Consider the following 23,604-nt stretch of genomic DNA (forward strand, 5'->3'; position numbering starts at 1 on the left):
TGATAAACTTTTCCCGGCTGGCATAGCATGACAACAGAACAAGACATATCATCGCCCTCGGGTGGGACAGGTATCCACCGGCGACAGGTATCGTAAACTTTCGCCCGCCCACATTACCAGCAGCTGCTTCCCGTATGACAGACGGCGTCATAAATGATACGGTATGCGTGCACATTTTTGGTGCCCGGTTAAACACCAGCTTCAACTGCTCCGTCAACGTTCCCAATTCGAATCTGTGCAGCTGAACTATCCGTTTCGCCATCTGCGTGACCTAGGACATTTTTTATTGCTTTAATCAAACACATCAGCAACCATCAGTGCACCAAGTTGAGTATGTTTGTGTGCAGATATTTGCTTTAACTGTACACCTTCCCTAAAAACCAACACACCGTGCATTTTATGATAAAGTCCATCGATTACGGGTCATGTGAGTGCCGTACCAGCTGTATGGAGGCGCCTAGTACATTGTAAACCATCCCAAAGGTACCGGGCGTCTCCATGGGGTTGCTTGTTTGGATACGATACGGGCATAGTTGAGTGGTTTCGTTCCAGCCTAAAATCCGGTTGCCTTCTGTGGTTAAATCCATTCATTAGTTTTCCATTTTTCAACCTCAGTCCACACCTCACACACGCACAGCCGCACAGGCTGGTACATCGGATTGAGCTTTGCTCTAAAGTCTAATCAGTTTTGTTAAAATCGTTTTAACGTCGCTCGAGAAGCCAACTGCAACTGAAAGGTGGATCCGATGCACCTGCACCCTGCTGGACAGTGCACAGCTCGGTTCGACAAATTTGCTTTACGTTCCAGCGAGCTAGCATGGGAGGCTTTTGGCTTTTGCTTAATGCAATGTTCGAGCACCGTACGTTGCATGCGTTTCAACTCTCGGAGCGAGTGTGCATTGTTGTTTTTCATCGGTCTACTGGTGACTGTGTGTATCCAGCGGGTACCATGTTTGGGTTGCTGTTGTAAAATCAACCTAAATTGAAGCTGGCTTAGCTAGCCCGATAAACGGAGCTCTCAAATTAATTCAATGCATTTGGGGAATTCTACAAACGTTCATACTACACTGGTTGCCTGGGCTTCATCCAAAAACACCAAACTGCTACTCGAATTCGCTTGCCCTCTCTGCTGAATGTATATTTCCCAGAGACCGAATGGCCAGCCAAAAGCCATTGAAACACGCACCATCCCATTATAAAAGTCGTACGAACTTTTGCTTACTTCTCCGGAATTATGCGTTTAATTTATATCCCACTGCCGATTCGAAAGCGATTGCACATCTTGGTGTCGCAGTGTGGGTGACTAAAAAGTGCTCACTACAGCTATTTGCCATGCTTACGATGGCCCTGCTTTAAACGCTCCAGATAGAATCGAGAAGTCGATACCATCACGCTTCGGCAATGTTCAATCTGTGTAACAATTTCGCCATAATCGAACGCACTCGATCCGTGGTGCTAGCGGCTGATAGTGGTGTGTCCTCTCATAACTCACCGCGACTAATGTTTGTAGATAGTCGTTTGCAAACGCTAGACACGCCTTGTAACGGCACCGTTTGCCGGGGTCAATGCGTGGAAGGTAATAATTCTTGCCAACACTTTACACCCCCGAAACCAATGATTGTGGTTTTCGCAAAATCCGGTGAACCCATTTGTAACGCAGCCCGAGTGAGCGAGTCGAATGATCTGGAATCTGGAGAAGAAAAAAGTTGTCATGCGAAAGCACTTTCTGTAAAGTGGGAAATTTATCTCGATAGCTATCAAAACTCCAAATCGTTGGAAGATTTCGTTATCGAAAGGTCAATGGTGCATTATGTTGGCTACCGAACGCCAAAAGCGATTTCTAAATGTAACTATTTGGTCCTTTTGCTTTGATTATATCTTACAAACAATACTTTATGTTCCAACTCAAACCACAGGCAATCAAACTTCCTTACAAACAATAAAGTAGAAGGGGACTGGAATTCCCACTCGCATTCCAACACAGCCACGGCCGTTGCCGTAGCAAATGAGACGGACAGTAACAAACCAGGCCAGCGCTTCCGAGGAAGTAAATCTCCGTCCAACTTTTCTTACGAGCACCGGCTAGAACATCACTCGCTAGCTCCCAATCCCGTGGGTGAATTAAATCTGCAAGGGAATTTATCGACAGCCGATGCTTTATCGCTCTGTTCTGCCGATCTGCCGAGCTACCGGCACCGTACCAGGGCAAAGAATGGCTTCTTCCTATCGTTTGCGTAAGATTGCTGGCTCGGAATTAGCACACCGAACGGTTACCGGGGAACAGAAGGAACAGAACCCGCCGAAACAGTGTACAACTAATGGCGAAGGTCATCAAAAAATGTAAAAGAAATTGTACCTCAGCACAGCAGCAGGAAGCGAGCGGTAGCTTCCACTGTCATCCAACCGAAAGCGGTGGCATCCTGTCCAGTCAACAAAGTCACCAAGCACAAAGCCATCGACCAACAAAACACCGGCAAACGCAGAACCCGTCGCGGAGAGAACGCGGGGGAAGCGAAAGTGAATTGATATAAATTGAAAATTGCCATTTTATATATTTCCCTTTCCGTGGCCTGCATCTGTACACACTGGCTCCCTTGTGCGGCTGCCCTGCCCCGTTTACCGCAATGGAAACGCGTGACTCCAAAGCGTCCCACCCAGGTTTAGCCGAAATTCGGCGTGTCACCAGCGAGAGGAAACGGGAACGATACCTCAGAAATAAACGGCTTCCCGAACGGCGTCCGTCCGACACCGGCTGTAGCATGAGCAGCACTTTTCTTCGTGCGACATGCAGTCGCGCAAAGATGGCACGTGGATTTTTGCGCGATGAAAAGCGCAAACGGATAAAGTTGATTTTTTTTCTTGTTGTATTCCTTTCTCCAACGCGCCAACTACAAAAAACAGCCCGTCGAGCTCGCATTTTCTGACAACGTTTGCGCTTTCGTTCCTGTCCCTGGGATTGCTGTGAAGTTTCCGTTCCCGCTTCCTCACACTCTCTTGCTCACGTTATCTTTTTTTCTCCCTCTCTATTTATTTCTCTTCATCTCTCTCATTCTCCCCTGGGACAGCAGCTGCAGTCGCGTTAGTCAGTGATGAATGAGTAAAAGGCCACCGTGAGCTGCCAACTCCCCGCCGCTCCTGCACACGTTTGTGCCCCGTCACGGTTCTTGTTTATCTGCCAGCTACTCCCGGGTTGTTACGAAATGCTTCGTTTTCATTAGATTTCCATTACAGAAATTCCATCGGGGATGAAAGGAGAATGCAGGGAGGGCGCTGTTGCGATGCACCTGGCGAGCATGATGCAACGACGTCGCGCTGGCATATTCGCGTGACAACTATATCGCTCTTTCTCCGCCGAAAGGTGGGCCATCAGCCGTAACAGGGCCCCGAAACTCAATTTGTTGTATTAGAGCCTTCTTTGCGACTAACCATTTCCAATTCTAAGATCGATTCTTCCATTAACATTGTGCATTGTAATATCTATTGATTGAAAAGATTAAATAAGCAATGAGTGGCCATCCGTTTGCCTGATACCGGCCACCAATTGAAATATCAAGTTTATTTTTATACTGAAAATTATCAAAGACTGTTTTTTTAATGAAAAGTAAGGTTAAATCGAGTACAATGTAATCAATATTGAGTTAATGGGAAAATGTGAACAATATTGAGATAATGGGAAATCAATCCCACGACAGCATAATCAGTGTTGAAATGAGTTTCTTTGAATCTTCTTCTTCTTCTTTGGCACAACTACCGATGTCGGTCAAGGCCTGCCTGTACCCACTAAGTGAAGTGAGCTTGGCTTTCACTGACATATTGTTACCATAGCAGGATAGTCAGTCCTACGTATGGGGGCACGGTCTATTTGGGGCTTGAACCCATGACGGGCATGTTGTTAAGTCGTACGAGTTGACGACTGTACCATGAGACCGGCTAAAGCATAATCTAAACTTAAAATTGCAGGCTAGACTTTTGTGTGGCTTTGTATGGAGTGTTTACATGATTTCAGCCTCCAACTGTCAAACTCCATACAAAAAACTAACTAGAATCGTGAAGGCCCCCAGTATTCGAAAAAAATCTTGACAACGAGGACAATTTTGAGAATTCCTCTATTGTTAGACAACAAACTCCAAGCAATTTATCTTCAAGACTAACTACTATTTCGAGTCGTTTCTTAGTGAAATCCGTCCCCAAGCATCTTGCCAAGGCAAACATGCATTCAGTTTTGCTACGAAGCGGCATAATGTAACAGAAACTTAAACTTCAAAGTTTAACGTCTATCTTGTAAAACAACATAATCAACTGCTCCTCAACACGGACGGATGATTACGATGAGATGTTTTGCTCACTGTTTTGCAAGGGAACATGGGTATACGACATCTACCATGAGTGAACTGGAGTGGCCACTTTAAATTTCTTGTCTTGCGAACCGTGAAGTTTATCGTCTACGTTTCACTCGGTAGCTATTATCTAGAAAAACTTTCATCGGAACATTCATTACAATTATTTCTTCTGCAATCTGTTGCAGTTGCGTACACTAAAGAATGTCTGTTAACTTTTCATTCAAGAAAACCCCACCCAAAACCATTTCTTTCACAAAACCATTCCACGGCAACAACACAAACCGACTTGATTCCTAAACGCAGCATCGATTGGTTCATCCCCTACAACCCTGAATAGCTCACTGACGATTCCGTATTCTCCTTTCAACCTTGACTACTGCCCAAAGGTGTACGATTTGCATTTCGTTGCCCACAATGACTTTGCCGATAAATCTCTGCAAAGTTGCTACCATTAATGAAATTTTTAATTAACCACCAGCATACCCGAGTCCCTCTGGTATTGCGAAACGCCAACTGCTGTACAGGGTAAGGTCATATTTAATCGCCATCCTCGTGCGAAGCAAACGGTACAAAAAACCACAAAAGACAAGACAAAAAAAAGCTTTAGGCTGGGCTAGCCGTGTCTTTCAGTACCGAACCCTTTCGCGGGTTAATGAATTGTTTATCATTTCTCTGCCGCCTGCGCTTTCTTCGGGGTAGGGGCGACGTTTTTATCGTGCTTTTTATTGTTTACCAAACGAACCAGTACAAACTTTGAACCGGTTTCCCTGTTCGTGCCGTCCAGATCGAGATGCGATTGTCTGGTGGCAGTGGGGAAGCAATTACGCTTTCGGGTTATTTTAGTCAAATTTCCTCGGCACTCTTCTTTCGAAGAAAAAAACTCCTTAAAATGCCAAAAAAAAATTAGAACCAATTTCATTATAACGGTACCACAGCATCGAATTGATCAGCACCTAAAGCAATCGTAATAATGACTGGATAAAAAAAACATGTATTCCATTTGCAGACTGTGAGCAATAAATCGAACATCCAACATATTAGCTCTCCTGTCCATTCGGCGATCGTGATTGTGTACGTCTGACCGGGTGCTATAACTCTATCCCTTCGTACGATATTTCTCAACACAACGAACAAACCATTACATTGCCCTTCTGACATGAGACATTAGCGTGATTTTTTTTTTCTCTTCGCTACTTCAAGACGAGCTCCCACCGGGTACGGTTCGCTCTGCAATGCCAACGCCATGCCCAGACATACCCTGCCCAAGGTACACTCTTGTAAATATTGCTCCATTAATTATTCAACGCATTAATTACTACCATTCGCGTGTCGAGTGGGAATTTTGGCGCTCGGTACCATTCTGTGCTGGATTATTACGAGAATGTATAAATCACGTACCTTCTTCGCTCGCTCGGTGTGCCGGTGCACGGCGGTGTCATATCTTTCCTGCCTTTGCTTTGCTCTGCTCAGAATGTTAAGTACCCTTGGGCACTTGTGGAGCTTTTGTTAGTATTGCATCGCTGCCGATAAAGCATCTGTATTGTGTTGATCAATGGGGGAGTAATAAGAGCTTTTGATAAACCAGTAAATAAGTTTGCTGAAAATAATTGTAAACATTATAGGCAATAACAAGTCTTTTACTTTAAACCCGAAAACATTAAATCGTTCAATGGTGGAAGAAATTACCCACTGACACCGTGACAACCGTTTCAATCGCTATTTTATGTCCAAAAGACCTTCCTCGCAAGCAAAATTAAATCGAGCAGAAGCAACCCAAATCCGGTGGGCTTTCATCTTGCCCATTCGCTTGGAGACGTTTTGCATTCGAAGGGCAGGCCAACTATCGACACCACTTGAAAGCAATTCGCTCAAATAATTATCCACTTCCCAGCCCAACCTCACTCAGTACGGCATATAGAGCGTCGAATTACGCCTCTCCATCTTGGTGTTTCCAGACAGGTGTGCTTGTGCAAGAAATAAGATCGTTTCGATAGATATTATCTATCCCACCGGACGCGCGCGTACACGGAAAGATCGCCCCGCAAAGTGTCCCGGGCCTGCAATCTATAGCGTCTTCTTCGTTATTTTTCAAACAAGCGCACGGTCCACCACCCTGAACCCGTTTGCCTAAGCCCCCATGTCTAATTATTTCAAATTAATCTTCATTTCCCGTGAACCTAACCGTTCGTTCCGTGCCGTCGTTTCAGTAGTGAAAGAAAGCCGAACGGGTTAAACGATGTACCGGCTGGGTGGATGGTGGAATCGGGTTAGTGGAAACTTTACCCTTCTTCCCATGTGCCTAACGTGCTCGATGGCGGAATGGCGAAGAGAATAGATTTCCCGAACAAAGGCGACAACGGTTGACGGTGATTATAATTAAGGCATCTGCTTTGCTGGGAGAGCGGACTAAGGAGGGCGCGAGAGCAAATCAATCCACTTCCGTACGATCTACCGGATGGGTGGAAAATCTAATTTTCCTTCCTTAATCGACCAGGGCAGCGCGTGCTGAACGTGCAGTACCCACCCATCGTTGCTCCGGCCCAACCAAGGCGAAGCGATAATCGGCGTACAAATTTTTCGTAAATCGAACCGCTGTCAGTGAAGGATTGAGGTGCGAATAAGCTGTGCTCGACACTTCAGAGGCTTTCACTTACCCGGAGGGACAGCTGCATCGTCGGTTGGTAGCAGCAGGTGTCGATTAGGTGTCATAGCATATGCCCGTTGCAACGGAACGGTAGACGGTGTGGTAATAGCTTTCAAATATCTTGGAAGATGTAATATTTCACACGAGCTGAGTATTTTTTTCGACACTCCATTTCGATGTTTCAAAGTAGAAGGATCATTTTACCTTACGTAGCACATCACGCTATAACTACACATTGTCTATTTACGGCGTAATGCGCCACGCAAGTGTTATGACGATCCTCCTCATGATGACGATTGTACTAATGAGTACTTATTCATAAATGAGTACTCTAAGTATCTTCTGTTTAATTTTCTGTAGTTACATGTAACACAAAACAAATCCACGAGTAAAGTAACAAATTATAAATAACTATTGTTATAAGATTAATATTCCAAAAGATTAAACTAAATAGAATAGATGGCATTCATTATCTTAGTTTGACCATTTCTTATATTGTATGTCTTTTTTACAGTGATACATTTGGATTTGGAAATATTTGCCAAAGTTGATAGTTGTTGGAGCATATTGTTTTGATTGTTAAATTTTAGAGACAGTTCAAAATCATTTAAAAAAAACTATGCCAATTGTTGGTATATGTCGCATTCAATAATGAATTTAGTAGCTAAAATCACCAACCTCAATCAAAACTGAACATACCACCGTTCAGTGAGTAGTGACGTTCAGTTTTTCAACTGGTATTTTCAATTAATTAATAACATTTAAAAATCTAATTCATTTAAATATATAGATATGTACACATGCGTTACGCGCTATGATACAGGTGCTGAGTAAGAAAACGGTCGCAAGCGAGCCATCGATGTTACTCCACGCGCGGAGTCAGGTTCTAACGGGAACTCCACTGGAAGCAGGTTCCCACGACCAGGTGTGGTGTCGTATGTTCAGACGGACCGAAGCAACATGATCATCATAAACGTGGACGACAACGTGACCGGCAAACCTGGCAGCACCGAAAACACCAGCCTAGCTAAATAGCACCGAATCCAGAAGTTAGCTTTAGTCTTAGTTTAGCAGTTCGCAAATAAAGATCCCCAGTAATATATTTTTTAAAACTTACTCCGGGCTATCGTGAACATAATTATATAATCAGAAAGTAAATCAATCTAAAAGAAACCCTTATTTGAACCAAATAACATCTATATTTATGTTCAATTTCAAGTCAATCTATTTATGAATTTGAAATTGAAATGTGTCTTATTTCACCGACCATCTTATCTATAAGGTTAAAGAACCTTTTACCACCAGCATAAATTAGGCTCGTACGTTTTCAACCCCACATTTCACTCTCGATCGATGTAAGCTCGAAAAAAATCGATTTCGACACTGCTAATAACATTACTAAACATCGTTTCAATTGATCCAATTAGCAACATATAAAACCATCATGCTCTAATTACCTGCCATCGATCCCTCACTTTCATTGCATTCGTGTTTCCATTTTTACTCGCTAAAAATTCCATCCCATTCCTACTAACGCACCGATCCGCAACCCCTGACCGCCATAGCACAACACAACACTCCCAGTGCATCATTGTACGGATGGGTAACGATTCACCGAAATAATCAACCAACCATTCAGCTATGAAAAAAGGCAGCTGACGTTCCGTGCTTGCCTCTCAGTATCACTCCACCCGCGTTTCGCACTCCCTGTCCTCACACGCAGCTAGCTGCATACCGTTTGATGGCGTATCGATTCCACCCAACGTGCGTAGGAGGTTTGAATATTTTTCATAAAGTGAGAAAACATTGTCATAATGTCAGCTGTCACTACGGCCGGAAACGGAAATTCCACCCGAGCCGAGCGGCCGCCGATCGAGTCGAGTTCATCGGAAACGTATAGTAGCACTGCGCACAAAAACCTTCACCCTCCACCATCCCACAAGGTGAGTCGATTAGCATATTTTAAGCAATATTGACTACGCGGCCCTGCGAGTGCAGCGAACCGGAACTGGAAAACGTGCGTGCACGAAACTTCAAGCGAACAGCCGAGACATTTTTCTTTAGGCGTCACCTTTGGGGCCTATCTGGTGGGCTATGATGATGGATGGATTATTTGATGGGGGTTTTATGCATACGGGCTCAAAAAATGTGTTTGCATAAATACTATTAAAAGACACCGAAGTACACACAAGCACACAAGTCTAACGTACGTTCGACGGTACCCTTGATGGGTTACAACTTATTCCATCCGAGCAACGTCTCTAAAGCATAGGATTTGCATTCTCTGCTGCAAGCTCCGCTTCCAATAAACAACGTTCGCATGCAAGCTAAACAACTCTCGCTCGCCTTACACGTGGCAGCAGCACCATTGTGTGCGACACATTTATTCAAATTCATTCCAATTCCAGCCGGTACAAACGCCCGCTTTAAGGGAGGTGGATGAGTGTTTTTGTGCACAATTTCGATTGTATTTACATTGTAACTATCCTGGAATCCTGCTTATTTCAATAATTACTCAACATGGCGATAGCTAAAGCCACTTTACGTCCAAACGTTTTCGGGCCTCCGTGCAACGTATGTTGAACTGATTGTATTGAAAACATTGTCACAGAACTGCCCAGGTCTTACCACTCAAACGGCAATCTGCTCCCATCTTGGCCCTTTTCGAACACGCTCCTTGAGCGCCTACAGCAAACAGAGAGTCGTATTTGCGTGCGCTTCCTGCGTATGGTAGAATAAATATTGACGAACGGAAAGGGCTTAGACTAACACATCGTCAAATATCATTACACTCGCTCGAGCAGCCAGCCCAGAAATTACATCATGCGATCATAACGCCTCCCCCCGGGGAGGACACACCTACACACATCGCCAGTGAAAGTAATGCCATCTTGTAAGACCGACCGATATTACATTGCGACCAATCCTCCAACGGGGGGATTTTTTTTTGTCTGTCTCCCACTTTCACTTCCCCGTAGTGGTTTTGCTTCAAGCGAGACAGTACACTGTTTTGATTTCCCCGTAGCGCGCCCCGAACCCCCAGAACGCGCACACGCACCCACCCTTTCAATCCTGACCCGCCGGCCGGATGATCTGACCTGTATCTGTCCAAATAATGTCATCCAAATCCTTTCGAAGCGAAACCCCGTGCGTATAATCGGTGCCTCCAGTGACGACAAAGACGACCATGGCGGCTCGCTGCTAAGGGGGAGAAGGGAAACGCTTTGATGCTCTTGCTCGGCAGGAGCAGTATTATTTACCCAGCGCAGAGCACGCAGCACGACGTGAGCGTCCCCGGCATGTGCTGCGTTCGGTGCTGGTGCCTTTGACTTAGTGTAAACAAGAATCACGCCAGTGTACATAAGCCCCAGCAGCACGGGTAGCTGGCACGCTGCCGGCTACCTTCCGTGCGTCGAGGCACCAGGTTGCGAACGGATCGGTAGATCAAGATGGACTCCATGCTCTAGGCAACAACCATATCCCAACCTCAGCATGTTTCAAAAACAACTTCGAACAAAAAGTGAACAAAAAGTGAACCCGAAATAGCTTTGCGTTTGCCACCGCAAATTGAAATAGTCACACCACAAACACACTTACACACACACACACACAAAGTGTGATCCTCATTCTTGCAAACACCTCGTATGGTTAGTGAGGATGTGTATGTGTGTGTGTGTGTGTGTGTGTAACTCTTGTGTTTAGAAAGCAATTAGCCAAGCAAGCCTATAATTAATAATTACCAAACGTTACTTCCTCTTGCAAAAGTGTCAAATTTTGTATGTCACACTTATGTCGCAACGATTAAATGCCCTCCAACCGCGTCCTGCTGTCCGACAATAAACGGGGGCCTTTCGCAAGTGGTGTGCGTGTGACCTTTATCAATCGGGACCGTGATAGATGGGAGCGAAAATTCCAACCTCGTTAGCAAATGAAGCTTTTAGCGGTGGCGAGAAGAAGGAAGGAGGTGCCGCGAGAGGAGAATATGTTTAAGCGGCTAAATAATGACGGTGCAATGACGCAGCTAAACAATCAACCGGTCCGCTGGTGCGCGGTACAAACTGTTTCAAACGCCCCCCTTTCCCTACCTACCGAAAAATCAACAACAACTCACCCAAATAAACAACTCGCCGAGGAGGGTTGGCGCAGCTCTCTGGAACCCATTCGTCATCGAACGCATCAAGATTCCTTTTAGCAGCTTCATCAGACTCCCGGCCCGTGCAGTGCGTGGTGGGTCGGTTTGCATACTGTGCACCGGCGTTGGGAGGGTTGAGAAAATTGGCCACGGTTCATTATTTCGTTTATTGTCGTGTCAAAAATTGGGACCATTTATCATGGACCTGGTTCGATGGTCGATCGAACAGTAATTAATTGTAATTAATGTTCAAATCAGGGCTCAATATGCGTTCATTAATGTTTTTTTTTTTACTGTTTCGGGAATCGGTTGTCAAGTGTAGTCGAAAAGCTTGATGTTCTTTTCCACATTATAATCAACTTCTTGTTTACAGTTTCATCGTTTGCGAACATGGCTTCCCATTGTAACATGATTGTGCGTGCGTGTGTATGTGCGCCCCAAGAGCAGAATCAAACGCAACATTTTGGTCGAAATTACGCGACCATACTGAAAGCGTGTGCGATATTTTAGCCGAAGGCATTAACCATTCCTCGGAAAGCTCAAAGCTCTCCACAGCATCCAGCTAGCGAAAGCTTCGAACAAACGATGCTGAGAAGAAATTGAAGAACCGGAGAGAGAAAAAGAGAGAAACAAACAGTGGGAGTGAGAGAAAGAGAGAATGAGAGAGATAGAGCAATGGACTAAAGCGCTCTTTATCATCGGTTAACACTGTTCACTGTGATGGTTGTTAAGGAAAAGTGCGTGAGATGGAATATGTATCTCACTTGACCACTGCTCACTACACCAATCGGCAGCATTGCCAAATTGTCCGCGTACGCTCACCTTCACCATTGTTGTTAGCACCCATCGGCGACACTCGAGACGCCGGCGCCATCATTTCCGTTCGCAAATCAAGAAAGGTTGCTAACTGGTGGTACCGGGCATTGACAAACAACAAAAACTGGACAGTTGTTACGACTTTTTGCATCCGGCAGCTTGTTGAAAACTGTGTGTAATTGGGTGGGAAATGTAATTTCACCGCTGACAAGGGTACTATTTTCTTACCAACCCCTGTAATCTACTTACACGCAATGGTATGCAACAGGACGCTAATGCTTTCTGTCCGCTCTAAAGCATTTCCGGCAAACAATTAAAGTTCACTGTGGCCGCATTCTACATTCGCCACTGATTGACACTTGCTCTCATCGCCCGTTTTCCCTATAACAAAGCCCTTGTCTCCCTTTCTCTCCCTACCTCCCTCTCTCATTGGGGAAGGGAAAAGTGCAACGTGTAAGCACTTGCACCACGGTACTTATGGTACGATGCAGTTCTGAAGTACTCACACACATGCAAAAAAGGGCACCAAGTGTGCGTTACACATTGACAAACAAGGTTAAGCCATGGTCTTAAAGTACAATCCCGTCCCGCCATGCACACGTGACCCATTTTGTGCTCGTTACTAGCGAGCCCGGAGATTGCAGCACATGTCTTGCCTCTTTTTTGCGCCATGAACAGCGTAGAGATGCAACTTTTACTGTTAAAGTTTTACCGGCAGCATACTTACAGGCAAAAAACTCACCCCGTGAAGCACCGTAGTGCCACCGGATCGAAACAGGACGAACATCTCTCGCGCAGCTTCCCTTTAAAGGTGGTGTTTGAGCAACCAAAGCTTGGTTGCGGAAACTATCGCTCCGTAGGTGAGAAATGTCTACAAACCTTCTTCAACGTGGCAAAACGAAGCAGCAAAACAAAAACGCCACAACACCACCACTACCCGAGGAAAGGTTATCAAAAATTCACCTTTTATGAAATGTGAAAATCTCGCACTACCGGTGCAAAACTTTGCCCCGTGAACAGCGCCTTGATCATCACACGCGCGTGCTGATCTCTGCAAATACCGCCAAGATTACCCAACTTACCGGCACAAAAGCTTGTCGGCTAATAATAATGGTATACGGCTGGTGGACCATGTTCCTCCCGACGCTTGTGCACAGAGCAGGTAAGGAAGCAAGCGTGGAGCAACCTAAGCTTTTGCACCATGTGTAAGGTTGTAAGCGTTACGTACATTACAGCGGTGTGTCCTTTGGCCCTTCGCTGCCGCGAAGCGATGGTTGCGTCGTTTTGCGAAGTTTTTCACTACCATCTTTAAAGGAAACTGGTCCAACGCAGCTAGGGTGGAAGGAGTTTTCTTTCCTCGCTTCTAAAACAAAGGCGTAGCGTAACGGGTTGATCGTTCCATGCTCGTTTGGGTGTTGTCGATGTGCACCTAATTTGCATGGTACATAGACGATGCAATATGATAACGGTGCACAACTGATTCAACTTTAGTGTTTGAACATTTGAAAACAAAACTTTGCCCGCACACGATAAATAATCGTCTGCCCGACAGCAATAGGCATGCCGCTGGGCTGGGAACCAGCACATGGCTATTAATAATGCAATATTACTTCTACTGTGTACTTCACTCCAGAACCATATAATACACCATTTTTTTGTGTGTGCAATTATCATCTAAAAAAGCTCAAACCTATTTATAAATAAATCATTCACCTCAATTTTTGCTTTCCGATTATTGCTGCCCCATGAAAACGCAAGCAATTGTCATGGCCGGCGGTGAGGAAGGGACGAAAAAAAACGAGCAAATTTCAAGCTTTTCTTATTGCTCGCTTTATTTTCTTTCTCGCTTCCTCTGTATCCGATTCGAGCAATTGGGTTAGGTGTGAAAGTGAACCTGCAAAAAAACAAAAAAAATAACAGCACCTCTACTCTTTCTACGAAAAACGGCCACGGGTTGTACTTACGGAAGTGCGACGCCGCGACCAAATAGTGAGCACGTGCTACCGGCAACACGTTTTCCGACAGGGTGGCGGTGGTACTACGCAAACAAAACATCATTGCGTCGTCGTTTTTCCCCCCATTTCCATGTGCAACAGTACACCTACGAAACAGGGAAGGTGGGAAACAATCGGTACACAACGATACGTAATACGATTATGGTAGATAATTTCTTATTTCAGCGATAAAATTGATTGTTCAATCGAAAGGGAGTAATATTTCCGCAACCGTGTTTCCGGAGCTGTTTGTATGATCCCAGCGATAGTTGGTAAAGAATAAACCTCCCGTAAAAGCAGTTAAATAAATTGCCCACGAAATTGCCTATCGAAGAACTGCCAAATGGTGTGGTGTGTAAAGAGGAACATAAGAAACTGATGGGAAAACAGAACACCGGAAATGTGGTAATAAAATAAACCAATAATTTTTATAAACTTGATGCTTTTTTGTCCATTTCCTACAGTGTGTATTAAACGTAACAAACCATTGCTTGTTCTGTAACTCGACGACGCTTTAACAACTATAACGCACCTTAATAACATTTAATAAACGGTAGCCACCATCTGCAGTGAAATAAACAACGCATTCATCAACCACTTTCGAAACCTATAACCTTTCTTATCAAATTATTTCACCCAACAATTTGCATTCTTTGCTCGTGGTTTCCAACAGAAGCCACCCTCATACTGCTGCTGCTGCTGCTAGTGCTACTGCACGTTGCAATCATCTTTCTTGTTTAATTAGAAACTTGAACCATTCCGTAATTGGCATGCCCGGTTCGAGGTTTCAATGATGGGTGGGCGTTACTATAGGGCGTTTTGTTGGTTAGTTGGTTACCATTTTTCCTATTCTTTCTTCTTTTTTTTCTTTTCTTCTTCTTCGTTTCCTTTTGCTTGCTCCCATACCGCCATTGCCAGGCAAGAGTGCCCAGTGACTCCCTGGGTCTCGGTTTTGAGCCAGCACCGTACTACCCACGGAGTATGGCGAATTGTTTTGAAGTGCCACCGAAGTGCCAAAGTTGCTCCCATCTGACGATGCCAGCGAAATGGAAGGAGATGGTAAGGCAAATTTATAACCCTCCCTGCTTACCCATGGCTTCACCATCATCATCATCATCATCATCATCATCATCATCATCAAAAAGTTAGAAACGTAGCATTACGGCCAGCAGGGAAAATTACAGGGCCCATTCCAGTGATTATTGGTGAACTTTGGAGATTTGAAGATTATTTTACATTTTCCTTAGCTCCCAGGATGGTTTAAGAGAGATGCAATTTATTACTTGCATCGCATGCTTTCAATGCATGCTGCAGGAAATGCATTGAATTTTGTTCTACAAATTGGCGGTTAACTACAGTGAAGGCTCTTCTCATTTCAATCATTTCATCCACATTCATTAGCAAAAGCCTCGTCAGTGCGTTATCTAACCGCACATCCAAGTGCTAGAGTTTCTAATGCAACACGTGTCTTGCTCACGTCATCCTTAAAGCTTCGATGGCAGCATGGACACATCCTACCCAAGATACGCCAATTATTAATCCAATGATTTGATTACGATCAATTTCCAGTGAAACACTGAACAATGCACGCTTCGAACCATTGCTAATCGCACGGACGGCTGCATGTTCGATTCGAACGGTAATGCACACAGATACAGAAACGCTGATGAAGTTATACATTCTCCTAGATGGGATGAATGGTTCAGCTCCTGCCATAGTCGTCGTATCTTGTATGAAATAAACTGCCCCACTTAATTGGTTACATAATTGGACTGTATCTCACTCACTCATGTATCTCACTAGTAACTATTGACTAGTTGGATTTATTCTAACAACAGATCTACATCTCTAGTCACAATCCGCTAATGGAAAGCGCTTTCGGAATACTCTTCATAAATGTCTGTGTGATGTAATTTTTTAAACAACGAAGAACGAACTTTCATCTTGAATTCCGCTGACCAGGCCGATTTGATGAATAAACGGAACACATAGTAAAAAAGGGATTATCAGAAGCCAAGAATTAAGCTAACATTTTCCTTTGAATGAAACCAGAAACTGAACTAGAAACTGCACGGAGTAAAGAGTGAATATTTGACAGTTTCTAATTGAGCTTTTCGCATCATTGAAATATTGCTAAACTATTAGAGTTTCTTGCATCGTTTCGCCTTTAAGCAAATGCTAATTGTAACTGTTCTTCTTATTCTTATTCTTCTTCTTCTTCTTCTTCTTCTTCTTCTTCTTCTTCTTCTTCTTCTTCTTATTCTTCTTCTTCTTCTTCTTCTTCTTCTTATTCTTATACTTCTTCTTCTTCTTCTTCTTCTTCTTCTTCTTCTTCTTCTTCTTTGGCACAACTACCGTTGTCGGGTAATTTTTATCAAAACATAAACTAACTGTAAAAAAATCAAGAATTTGTAATCAGATAAATTACTCATTATCCGTGTTATTCGCTCATTATCCGCCTTTGAATCATTATCCGTGTTATTCGCATATCCGGGCGAGGTTGTGTCCCGATAATCTCGGATAAACGGCGCTACATTGTATATTTTATTACAAATTTCTGATTTTTTTTTTGTAGTTTTTATTAAGTTGTTGTAAAACCTTCCTCTTCTTCTGCCATAGCAGGATAATAAGTCATACATATGGTTGCAAGGTCCATTCATGGCTTGAACCCATGACGGATTTGTTTTAAGTCGAACGAGTTGACGACTGCACCACGACTCCGGCCCGAAACCTAACCAGTTGTAATCAACTTCATGTGTTTGCAATGCGAGCATTCAAAATGTGCCGTGAATTATAGCGTTTTATGTTGCGACAATGTGCTACGATAACTGTTTTTTTTTTCAAATATTTCCTCAGCGCGCGATGTCACCTTTGATTGAACTGTCATTTCTCAATACGCATGTTCTCCGTGTAGCTACCGATACCATTTACGTCGTGTAGACATACCTACGCTCCCAACACCCATTCGAGAAACGTCAACACAGTGTCGCAACCGACCACCAGAGGGCCTCCGACCACAACAGCGTTTGTTTACATCCTTGCCACAGCTTAACCAGTTTTGTAATAGAAATACGCGCAACGTGTGCCTTTAATCGTTTATTCCGGCTTGAAAGCTTTATCCAAACTAAAAAAATTCTTTTACCAATTAGCTTTCATCAAGCTAACTCTTCCACGGAGCTCTAGTTACAATGGCAGACCAGGAAATGAATGGCTACAACGATGAGGCCAGCGATTTTAAGCGCAAAAGTAACACCAGTCTGCGCGAAATGGACGCGGAGGATGACTCGGAGGAAGCGAACACGCAAACGGAAAAGGTACAGGAGTACGTCAGAAGCATACTGAATGAACGGATAGCACTGGATCGCAAATATCCCATCGCCGATCGGCTGCTAGAACAGGGTAAGCGACCTCTGCCATCATTCAAGTGTCCACACTGTTGATTAGCTCTTTCCGTTTTGGTTTTGTAGAAGTAGAAACGGCACAGCGGAATGGTAAACCACCCACCAGACGCTACATCGACATTTACCGGGAGAAGCCCATCAAAGTGCAAGTGAAGGTAATCGTGCCTGTTAAGGAGCATCCAAAGTTTAACTTCGTCGGCAAACTGCTCGGACCAAAGGGCAATTCGCTAAAGCGCCTTCAGGAAGAAACCATGTGCAAAATGGCCATATTGGGCCGTGGCTCGATGAAGGATCGTAAAAAAGAGGAAGAGCTTCGGTTAGCGATGGATCCAAAGTATGCCCATCTCAACGATGATCTGCACGTGGAAATCAATGCCCTTGGGCCACCGGCGGAAGCGCATGCCCGCATTGCATACGCACTGGCCGAGGTACGGAAGTTCCTCATCCCGGACAGTAACGATTTCATCCGACAGGAACAGTTGCGGGAAATGCTGGAAGATCCGGAATGTGATTTTCCGGTTAAGAAAGGGTACCGAAAAACGATGCCATCGCACGCGAATGCAGCACACGATGACCCAGCGCCCAGATCACCGGTACCCGCCTCGTCACGGACGCATCCTCCGCAAAGAAAGATCTATTCGATTCTGGACAAAGCGCGTGCCGCGCTGGAGGACTCACATATGCCACGGTACGAATGGACTTCCTCCAGCAGATGGGCGGACGTCTTCGTTCGTTCATCTGAATTAAATGATTTTTAATATACATTTCAGCTCTACAAATTTAAGATACGAGGATTCGCGATATGACCGTGAACATTACGAATCCTCGTACGACTACCATCCAACACCTCCACCGCCTCGATCGAAATACGATAGTAACCATTACGACGATGAATATCGGCGGGATTATTGCCGCGAATCCAGCTCATACTCTGGTAAGTACTAATGGATTAATGCAAAACGAATAATCATTTTCGATGCATAACAAAAACAAACAAACAATCCCACAAACAATGACCTTTATAAAAACCGAAACATAACTATATATTCTTCCTCGGACAATATTTAAATCTAAACCCTACAAAATCGCAACCGACCCTGTAATGCGTCAAACATATCTAAACTTTCATCCAACATCATTGCCAGCTCCTTCCAAACCAAGCACCACATCGATGAGCGATCGATCGTGGAAACCGGCCTCGTACAGTGGAAGTTCGTCGCGTGAGCAAATCGATCTGAAGCATCATGCCGCTCGGGATCCTCGTTCTTCCTATCGCCATACACCGTACGCGCGCCAATCGAAGTAAAATTGCGATACAGGGTAGCGTTGACCCTAGCGCCATCGATCAACTAATCGATGCAGCTGCATTTGTAGACTAACAAGAAGCAGTAGGTTGCTACAAACAAAAAATACAATGGCTTTGGGCACTCTTTTATTACGTACTGCGCCGGGTAGAAAGGCGGTTGGAACTACGAAACTCCCTCTCTCTCTCTCTCTTGATGATGATTTAGCTCGACATTTATGCTCGTATCTTGCAACATCATACGTACATTAAACGTGCTGTGTCAATATTAAATGAAAACTCATCATAAATCATAAATAAAAGTTGATACATATGGCAATTCGTATTTCGAAATAAGTCGCATCGCGGAAGTGGGAAATAAACTAATAAATTAACACATATTATAGATATTGGCATATTTTAACAAATAAACAATCAAACCCGGATAAAAGTCAGATTGATGTAATCTTGCTTTTAAAACCCATCTACTACCGACATTAACACTTCGTTCAAATGTCAACCGTTTTGAATTCCCTGCGATCCAGACATGCTTTTGTACAGTACAGTCTGTATTTAAAAAAACAGCTATCCAACCACATAACCAGTTAATATGCCAAATATTGTATAATCCAAAAAGAAAACTAAATAAAAATACTTCAAATTATTAAACATACAACACTCCAACGTGTAAAATGCAAACGAGTAACAAACTTATAATATTAAAACATAATCAAATTGAAGCTGCACCTAAAGTGTCTATACTAGAGAAATTTAATACGAACGAAAAAATAAAATAAATGAAGCATTCAATCTAATGTACTAACAATATAAATAGGCAACACCATCACTCTTAAAGCAAAAATCATTTGAGAACAAAATAGTAAACAAGTTAATATTAAGTGAACCAAAAAGCACATCCATGGAAACATGTGTTGTAACTTTAACAAGGACCTCGATGTGTCGCAAACAAAAACATAAATAGTCATTATAAGGAGGGATTATAACAAAACCTACATTAACAAATACAACCAAATAAAATGTTTCAAATATAAAATAAACCATCTACTCAAGCAACGCGATCGTAGAATAAACCATCCACCCGAATGCAGTGAAGTGTTTGTGAAATAAAAGCAGCAATCGTACTGTTCAAATCGAAAGCCAATGCAAAATTATCTAAAAGCTTGAAGACAATCAAGCCTTCTCCCAACTGCACCTTCACTCCGCCGTAATCGACGAACAATCACAATCAATTGTCCGCCCGCTGATGATGAACAATTCATCTGCCTAGGCCTAGCGAGCGATCAACGGCCGCAATCTATCGCTACGTAATGTCACACTGCCGTGTGCTATAGGTGATATGAGAATTAAGATAGCATACTTTTAGGATCATATGTTTTACTATTTACCTTTTTCGTTTTATTTATTGAAAGATGATGATTTATTGCAAAATAGTCTTAGCACGTCCAGTTTATTCTTTTCTTGTGTACGGACTTTTACTTACATTTATGCAATGGTTCACTCTTGCGTTTGAGGCAATTGCATTATAAACGCATCGGTTTTGTAACGGTAATCACTTGGAATGAGCTAATTTTATTAGCTGCTGACATTTAACCCTAGTCGTTTTACCTGTATTACCACTAACAATACTTTTGGTTCATTCGCGCTTCTTGCTCGGCGGGGCTGCCTTCGAAGGGTAGATCGCAAACAATGCCAATTGAATGCCGCTCAGCGTAACGGCAGCCAGGTTCTGGCACTAAAACGAGCGGGGGCAGAACCGAAAAATTAACATAACACACTACTTACTTGCTAACTAACACAACACTCCTTACCACCACGAACACATTGTTCAAAATCACACCGTACAGCAGCCAGCTCAGCCCAACGATCGTACCGGACAGGATCATGGCGAACGGGAGGCCCTCCGTGCTCTTGCGGCGTATGATGTCCGGCAGGCCGAACAAAGGCTGCCCGATCAGGGCCAGCATCAGCACGGTAATGATCATGCCGAAGCGATCCTCCACCACGGACGGGTTCTCCACCTTGACGTACCCCAGCAGGGTGATCGTGAACAGTGCCGTTCCGCCGACCTGTCGCCAGTAGCTGGACCGCCCGGTGGGCGGTGTGTAGAGTAGGAAAAATATGGCATAGGCCAGGCTGATCGTCAGACCGACCAGATTCGCATTGGTCATGGCGGAATCGTTCATCAGCATGCCGTGTTGCAGGAAGAGCACAGTGCTGCGGAGAAGAACCAATCCGATTGTAGCGATTGCTCGCGATACCAAACCACTGCACGTTTGCCACTTACAGTCCGCAACCACCGACGAACGGCATCGCTGAGAAGCCGTCCGTAGTGCCCTTCTTCCGGATGTCGTTGCACACGAAGCATCCGCTAAACATTTGTCCCACCGTGAGGATGCCGGCCGCCATGCCCACCTGTTCCTTGTACGGCTGCAGCGCCTCCGATATGGCCTCCATGGTTGATTATTCACTTCCCCACACAACACGACACCGAAACACCAAAAACCACCCTTCCAAGCTCCAAGGTCAGAGCGCGTGTTATGCTGCGCGCGATGTTACTTCGCTTGCCACCGCACATACACTAAGCGACACAGAAGGAACCCGACCCGACGGCCGAATCTAGCATTGGAGCGTTGGAGATTGTTTCTATTGCACTGTGCTGCTGTGTTTGTGGTAACAAGCAAGCGCTCACGCAAACAGCTGTCGCGCATCTCTATTCGCTTTGCGCGTCGCCAGGCGAGGTTAGGCGCGCACACCCCTTCTCCCAAAATCTTTGAAACGCTTGACGATCGATTACAATTTGCTGCAGCGGCCGTGACTTTGCACGTTTGCTATCGGGATGAGGTAGCGTGTTTGCGCTCGCGTATTCTATTGCGTGCCTGCCAGTAGGAGCCGTCGGTGCGCAACGTTACAGTCGTGCGCTCACCACCACGTGGAAAAAGAAGATGACAGTTTGAAACTGAAACCGGGAGCGCATTTTCTGTTGATATTTCAGCAGAGAAGATTTTGTTTTACTTGTTTCGAGTTTGTATAGTGCACGGTCGCGATTTATCTTATCTTATCTTGCCCCTGTTCGAATGTACTGTCTCATACGCAGCTACATCATTTTACGCTGTACGATACGCAGTTAGATTTAAAGGGTCGACTACACGCTTTGAAAGTAATTTTCTTAATGCTGAATGTTTTATTTGTATTTAAGTTCCATCTATCCTTTCTAAACACGTTTTTGTGTGATAACTGCCATGTGAGCCTCACTTGTACCCTTTATAAAATTCAACTTGAAACCAAAAACTAAATTTTTGTTAGCTGCCAGACACAATAGTTGCCCATAAACAACCACCCATTCACCAACACATCATCTGTGGCACAACCATCTGTAGCAAACGCTGATTTCGTTTCGCGTACACGTTGCGCCTTATCATCGTAGTCCAGCCAGTTGGACAGCTTTTCCGCTTCCTCGCAGCCCTCAGCAACATCCCTCCTTCGAAAAGGGCTTTTTCTACCAAACCCATTCGGCCCGCCAGGGGATTATCTTTGCTTTTTCTTCTCACCATCACTGCTCGTGGATGCTGGATAAATGATAAACAACGATAGCTGAACCGTGCACAGACCCATCGCTATGATTTTTTGAACCTATCGTGCGGTATAAAAAAGGCATTTATGGCGATTGCATTTGAAACTGACGGCGGTGCTGTGCCCCAACAGTCTTACCACTATGAACGTGTTGTTGATGAGCAGTCCGTACAAAAGCCACAGCACGGTTGCACCGGTGGAAGCGAGTATCGCAGGCAGGGGCAGCCCGGCGCTGCTTTTGGCGCGAATAATCGAACGCTGTCGGTGCGAAACAATATGCAAAACGTGGTACCGGGGGTGAGATAGAGCTGCTAAATCGTTCCACTTTTCGCCAACTTACCAACTGAGCCAGCGGTAGGGCGATGAAAGCGAGTGCCAGCACGGTCAGTACCATGCCCAGCCGGTACATCACGTCGGGACCATCTCCCTGGGCGCCATATGCGTACAGACCAGCTGTAACAGTCGCCACAGCCGCCGTCAGCCGGTAGAGCGCAGCTCGCCCGCTCGGTGGCGTGTACCACCAGAACCACAGTGAGTAAAGCAGCGAAAAGGTCAGCGTGAAAATGCTGGTCCAGATGAGTGCCGGTGCGTGAAGCTTCTCGGAGTACTGCAGCTGAAGGATGGAGCTGGAAGTGAACGGTAATAAAAAATCAAAAATGCCAAAAATACTTTACTCACAGTCCACAGCCACCGATGAAACGAAGCGGTGAAACGCCGGCTGTTGTGCCGCGGCGCCTAATGTCGCTACAAATAAACCATCCCGCCAGGTACTGGGCGACCGTCAGTAGCCCCGCTGCCTGACCGATCCGTTCCCGGTGCGCCTCTAGACTGGCCAGTAGTGATGTATTAAACATGGTGTTTCAACCGACCGGGGAACGCACCGTACCGTACGTAGCAGCCTCTCGACACGCCACCGAGCGTGCAACTGTGAGAGAAGTTGCGACTCACAGCAGTGACACCATATCGCAGACGGTAAATTTAGGACGCTCTACAGCGCTTAAGAGTGAGCGAAGATGCTAATCACTCTCTGCTAAATCTGTCGAGATGTAGAGGCTTAGCGAATGGTTTGACTGCCAGCGCTCCGCCGTAAGTGAGAAATGTCTCGCATCGGAATGTTTGTTTTATAATCAGCACCGCAAGGCGCGTGGCTTATCACGATGCTCTTTTTTTCCTAATGAAATGGAAGTAGGTTTTCTGCAGGAAATGGTTCTGTTTCTATTGCGCCCGACTATCTGCAGTAAAAGAATACTCTCACCGTTTTAATTAAAATGGTAAATTCAATGTTTCACTGTCTACTTATTTCTCGATGCACATTCAAGAGATTATTGATTTTATTACTTTCTTGATACTTAGATTACTTTCTTTCTATGCTGAATGTCTTCGTCGAATTTATTAAAAAAAAAA

The 23,604-nt window shown here is 44.6% G+C and overlaps 3 protein-coding genes across 3 annotated transcripts; 1 reads left to right on the forward strand and 2 right to left on the reverse strand.

Annotated features, from left to right (window-relative positions):
* Positions 1 to 16,914: 16,914 nt before the first annotated feature.
* Positions 16,915 to 19,755, forward strand: LOC121590349 (KH domain-containing, RNA-binding, signal transduction-associated protein 3-like). Its single transcript, XM_041909951.1, has 4 exons — positions 16,915 to 17,325; positions 17,394 to 18,015; positions 18,098 to 18,261; positions 18,473 to 19,755. Exons 1-4 carry the CDS (start codon positions 17,115 to 17,117, stop codon positions 18,631 to 18,633), a joined length of 1,158 nt encoding a protein of 385 aa, XP_041765885.1. The 5' UTR covers positions 16,915 to 17,114; the 3' UTR covers positions 18,634 to 19,755.
* Positions 19,756 to 20,002: 247 nt separating this feature from the next.
* LOC121590351 (sugar transporter SWEET1-like) lies at positions 20,003 to 21,557 on the reverse strand. The gene is made up of 3 exons (XM_041909954.1): positions 20,915 to 21,557; positions 20,439 to 20,844; positions 20,003 to 20,362 (listed from the first exon to the last, which is right to left on the reverse strand). Exons 1-3 carry the CDS (start codon positions 21,082 to 21,084, stop codon positions 20,264 to 20,266), a joined length of 675 nt encoding a protein of 224 aa, XP_041765888.1. The 5' UTR covers positions 21,085 to 21,557; the 3' UTR covers positions 20,003 to 20,263.
* A 231-nt stretch (positions 21,558 to 21,788) lies between these two features.
* Positions 21,789 to 23,218, reverse strand: LOC121590350 (sugar transporter SWEET1-like). The gene is made up of 4 exons (XM_041909952.1): positions 22,879 to 23,218; positions 22,541 to 22,826; positions 22,339 to 22,458; positions 21,789 to 22,260 (listed from the first exon to the last, which is right to left on the reverse strand). The coding sequence occupies exons 1-4, from the start codon at positions 23,052 to 23,054 to the stop codon at positions 22,156 to 22,158; spliced, it is 687 nt and encodes a 228-aa protein (XP_041765886.1). The 5' UTR covers positions 23,055 to 23,218; the 3' UTR covers positions 21,789 to 22,155.
* Positions 23,219 to 23,604: the final 386 nt, after the last annotated feature.

This window comes from Anopheles merus, chromosome 2R (genome assembly GCF_017562075.2).
Source record: "Anopheles merus strain MAF chromosome 2R, AmerM5.1, whole genome shotgun sequence".
NCBI classification, from domain to species: Eukaryota; Metazoa; Arthropoda; class Insecta; order Diptera; family Culicidae; genus Anopheles; species Anopheles merus.

Excerpts from the sequence above, each read along its gene's own strand:
- LOC121590349 (XM_041909951.1), top strand. The coding sequence starts at position 17,115 with ATGGCAGACCAGGAAATGAATGGCTACAACGATGAGGCCAGCGATTTT. Across the intron at positions 18,016-18,097 it reads GAGGACTCACATATGCCACG|CTCTACAAATTTAAGATACG; the intron begins GTACGAATGGAC and ends TATACATTTCAG. Across the intron at positions 18,262-18,472 it reads CGAATCCAGCTCATACTCTG|CTCCTTCCAAACCAAGCACC; the intron begins GTAAGTACTAAT and ends CATCATTGCCAG.
- LOC121590351 (XM_041909954.1), bottom strand. The coding sequence starts at position 21,084 with ATGGAGGCCATATCGGAGGCGCTGCAGCCGTACAAGGAACAGGTGGGC. Across the intron at positions 20,845-20,914 it reads TTCGTCGGTGGTTGCGGACT|CACTGTGCTCTTCCTGCAAC; the intron begins GTAAGTGGCAAA and ends TCTTCTCCGCAG. Across the intron at positions 20,363-20,438 it reads TGAACAATGTGTTCGTGGTG|TGCCAGAACCTGGCTGCCGT; the intron begins GTAAGGAGTGTT and ends CGCTCGTTTTAG.
- LOC121590350 (XM_041909952.1), bottom strand. The coding sequence starts at position 23,054 with ATGTTTAATACATCACTACTGGCCAGTCTAGAGGCGCACCGGGAACGG. Across the intron at positions 22,827-22,878 it reads TTCATCGGTGGCTGTGGACT|CTCCATCCTTCAGCTGCAGT; the intron begins GTGAGTAAAGTA and ends GTTCACTTCCAG. Across the intron at positions 22,261-22,338 it reads TCAACAACACGTTCATAGTG|GTTCAAAAAATCATAGCGAT; the intron begins GTAAGACTGTTG and ends ACCGCACGATAG.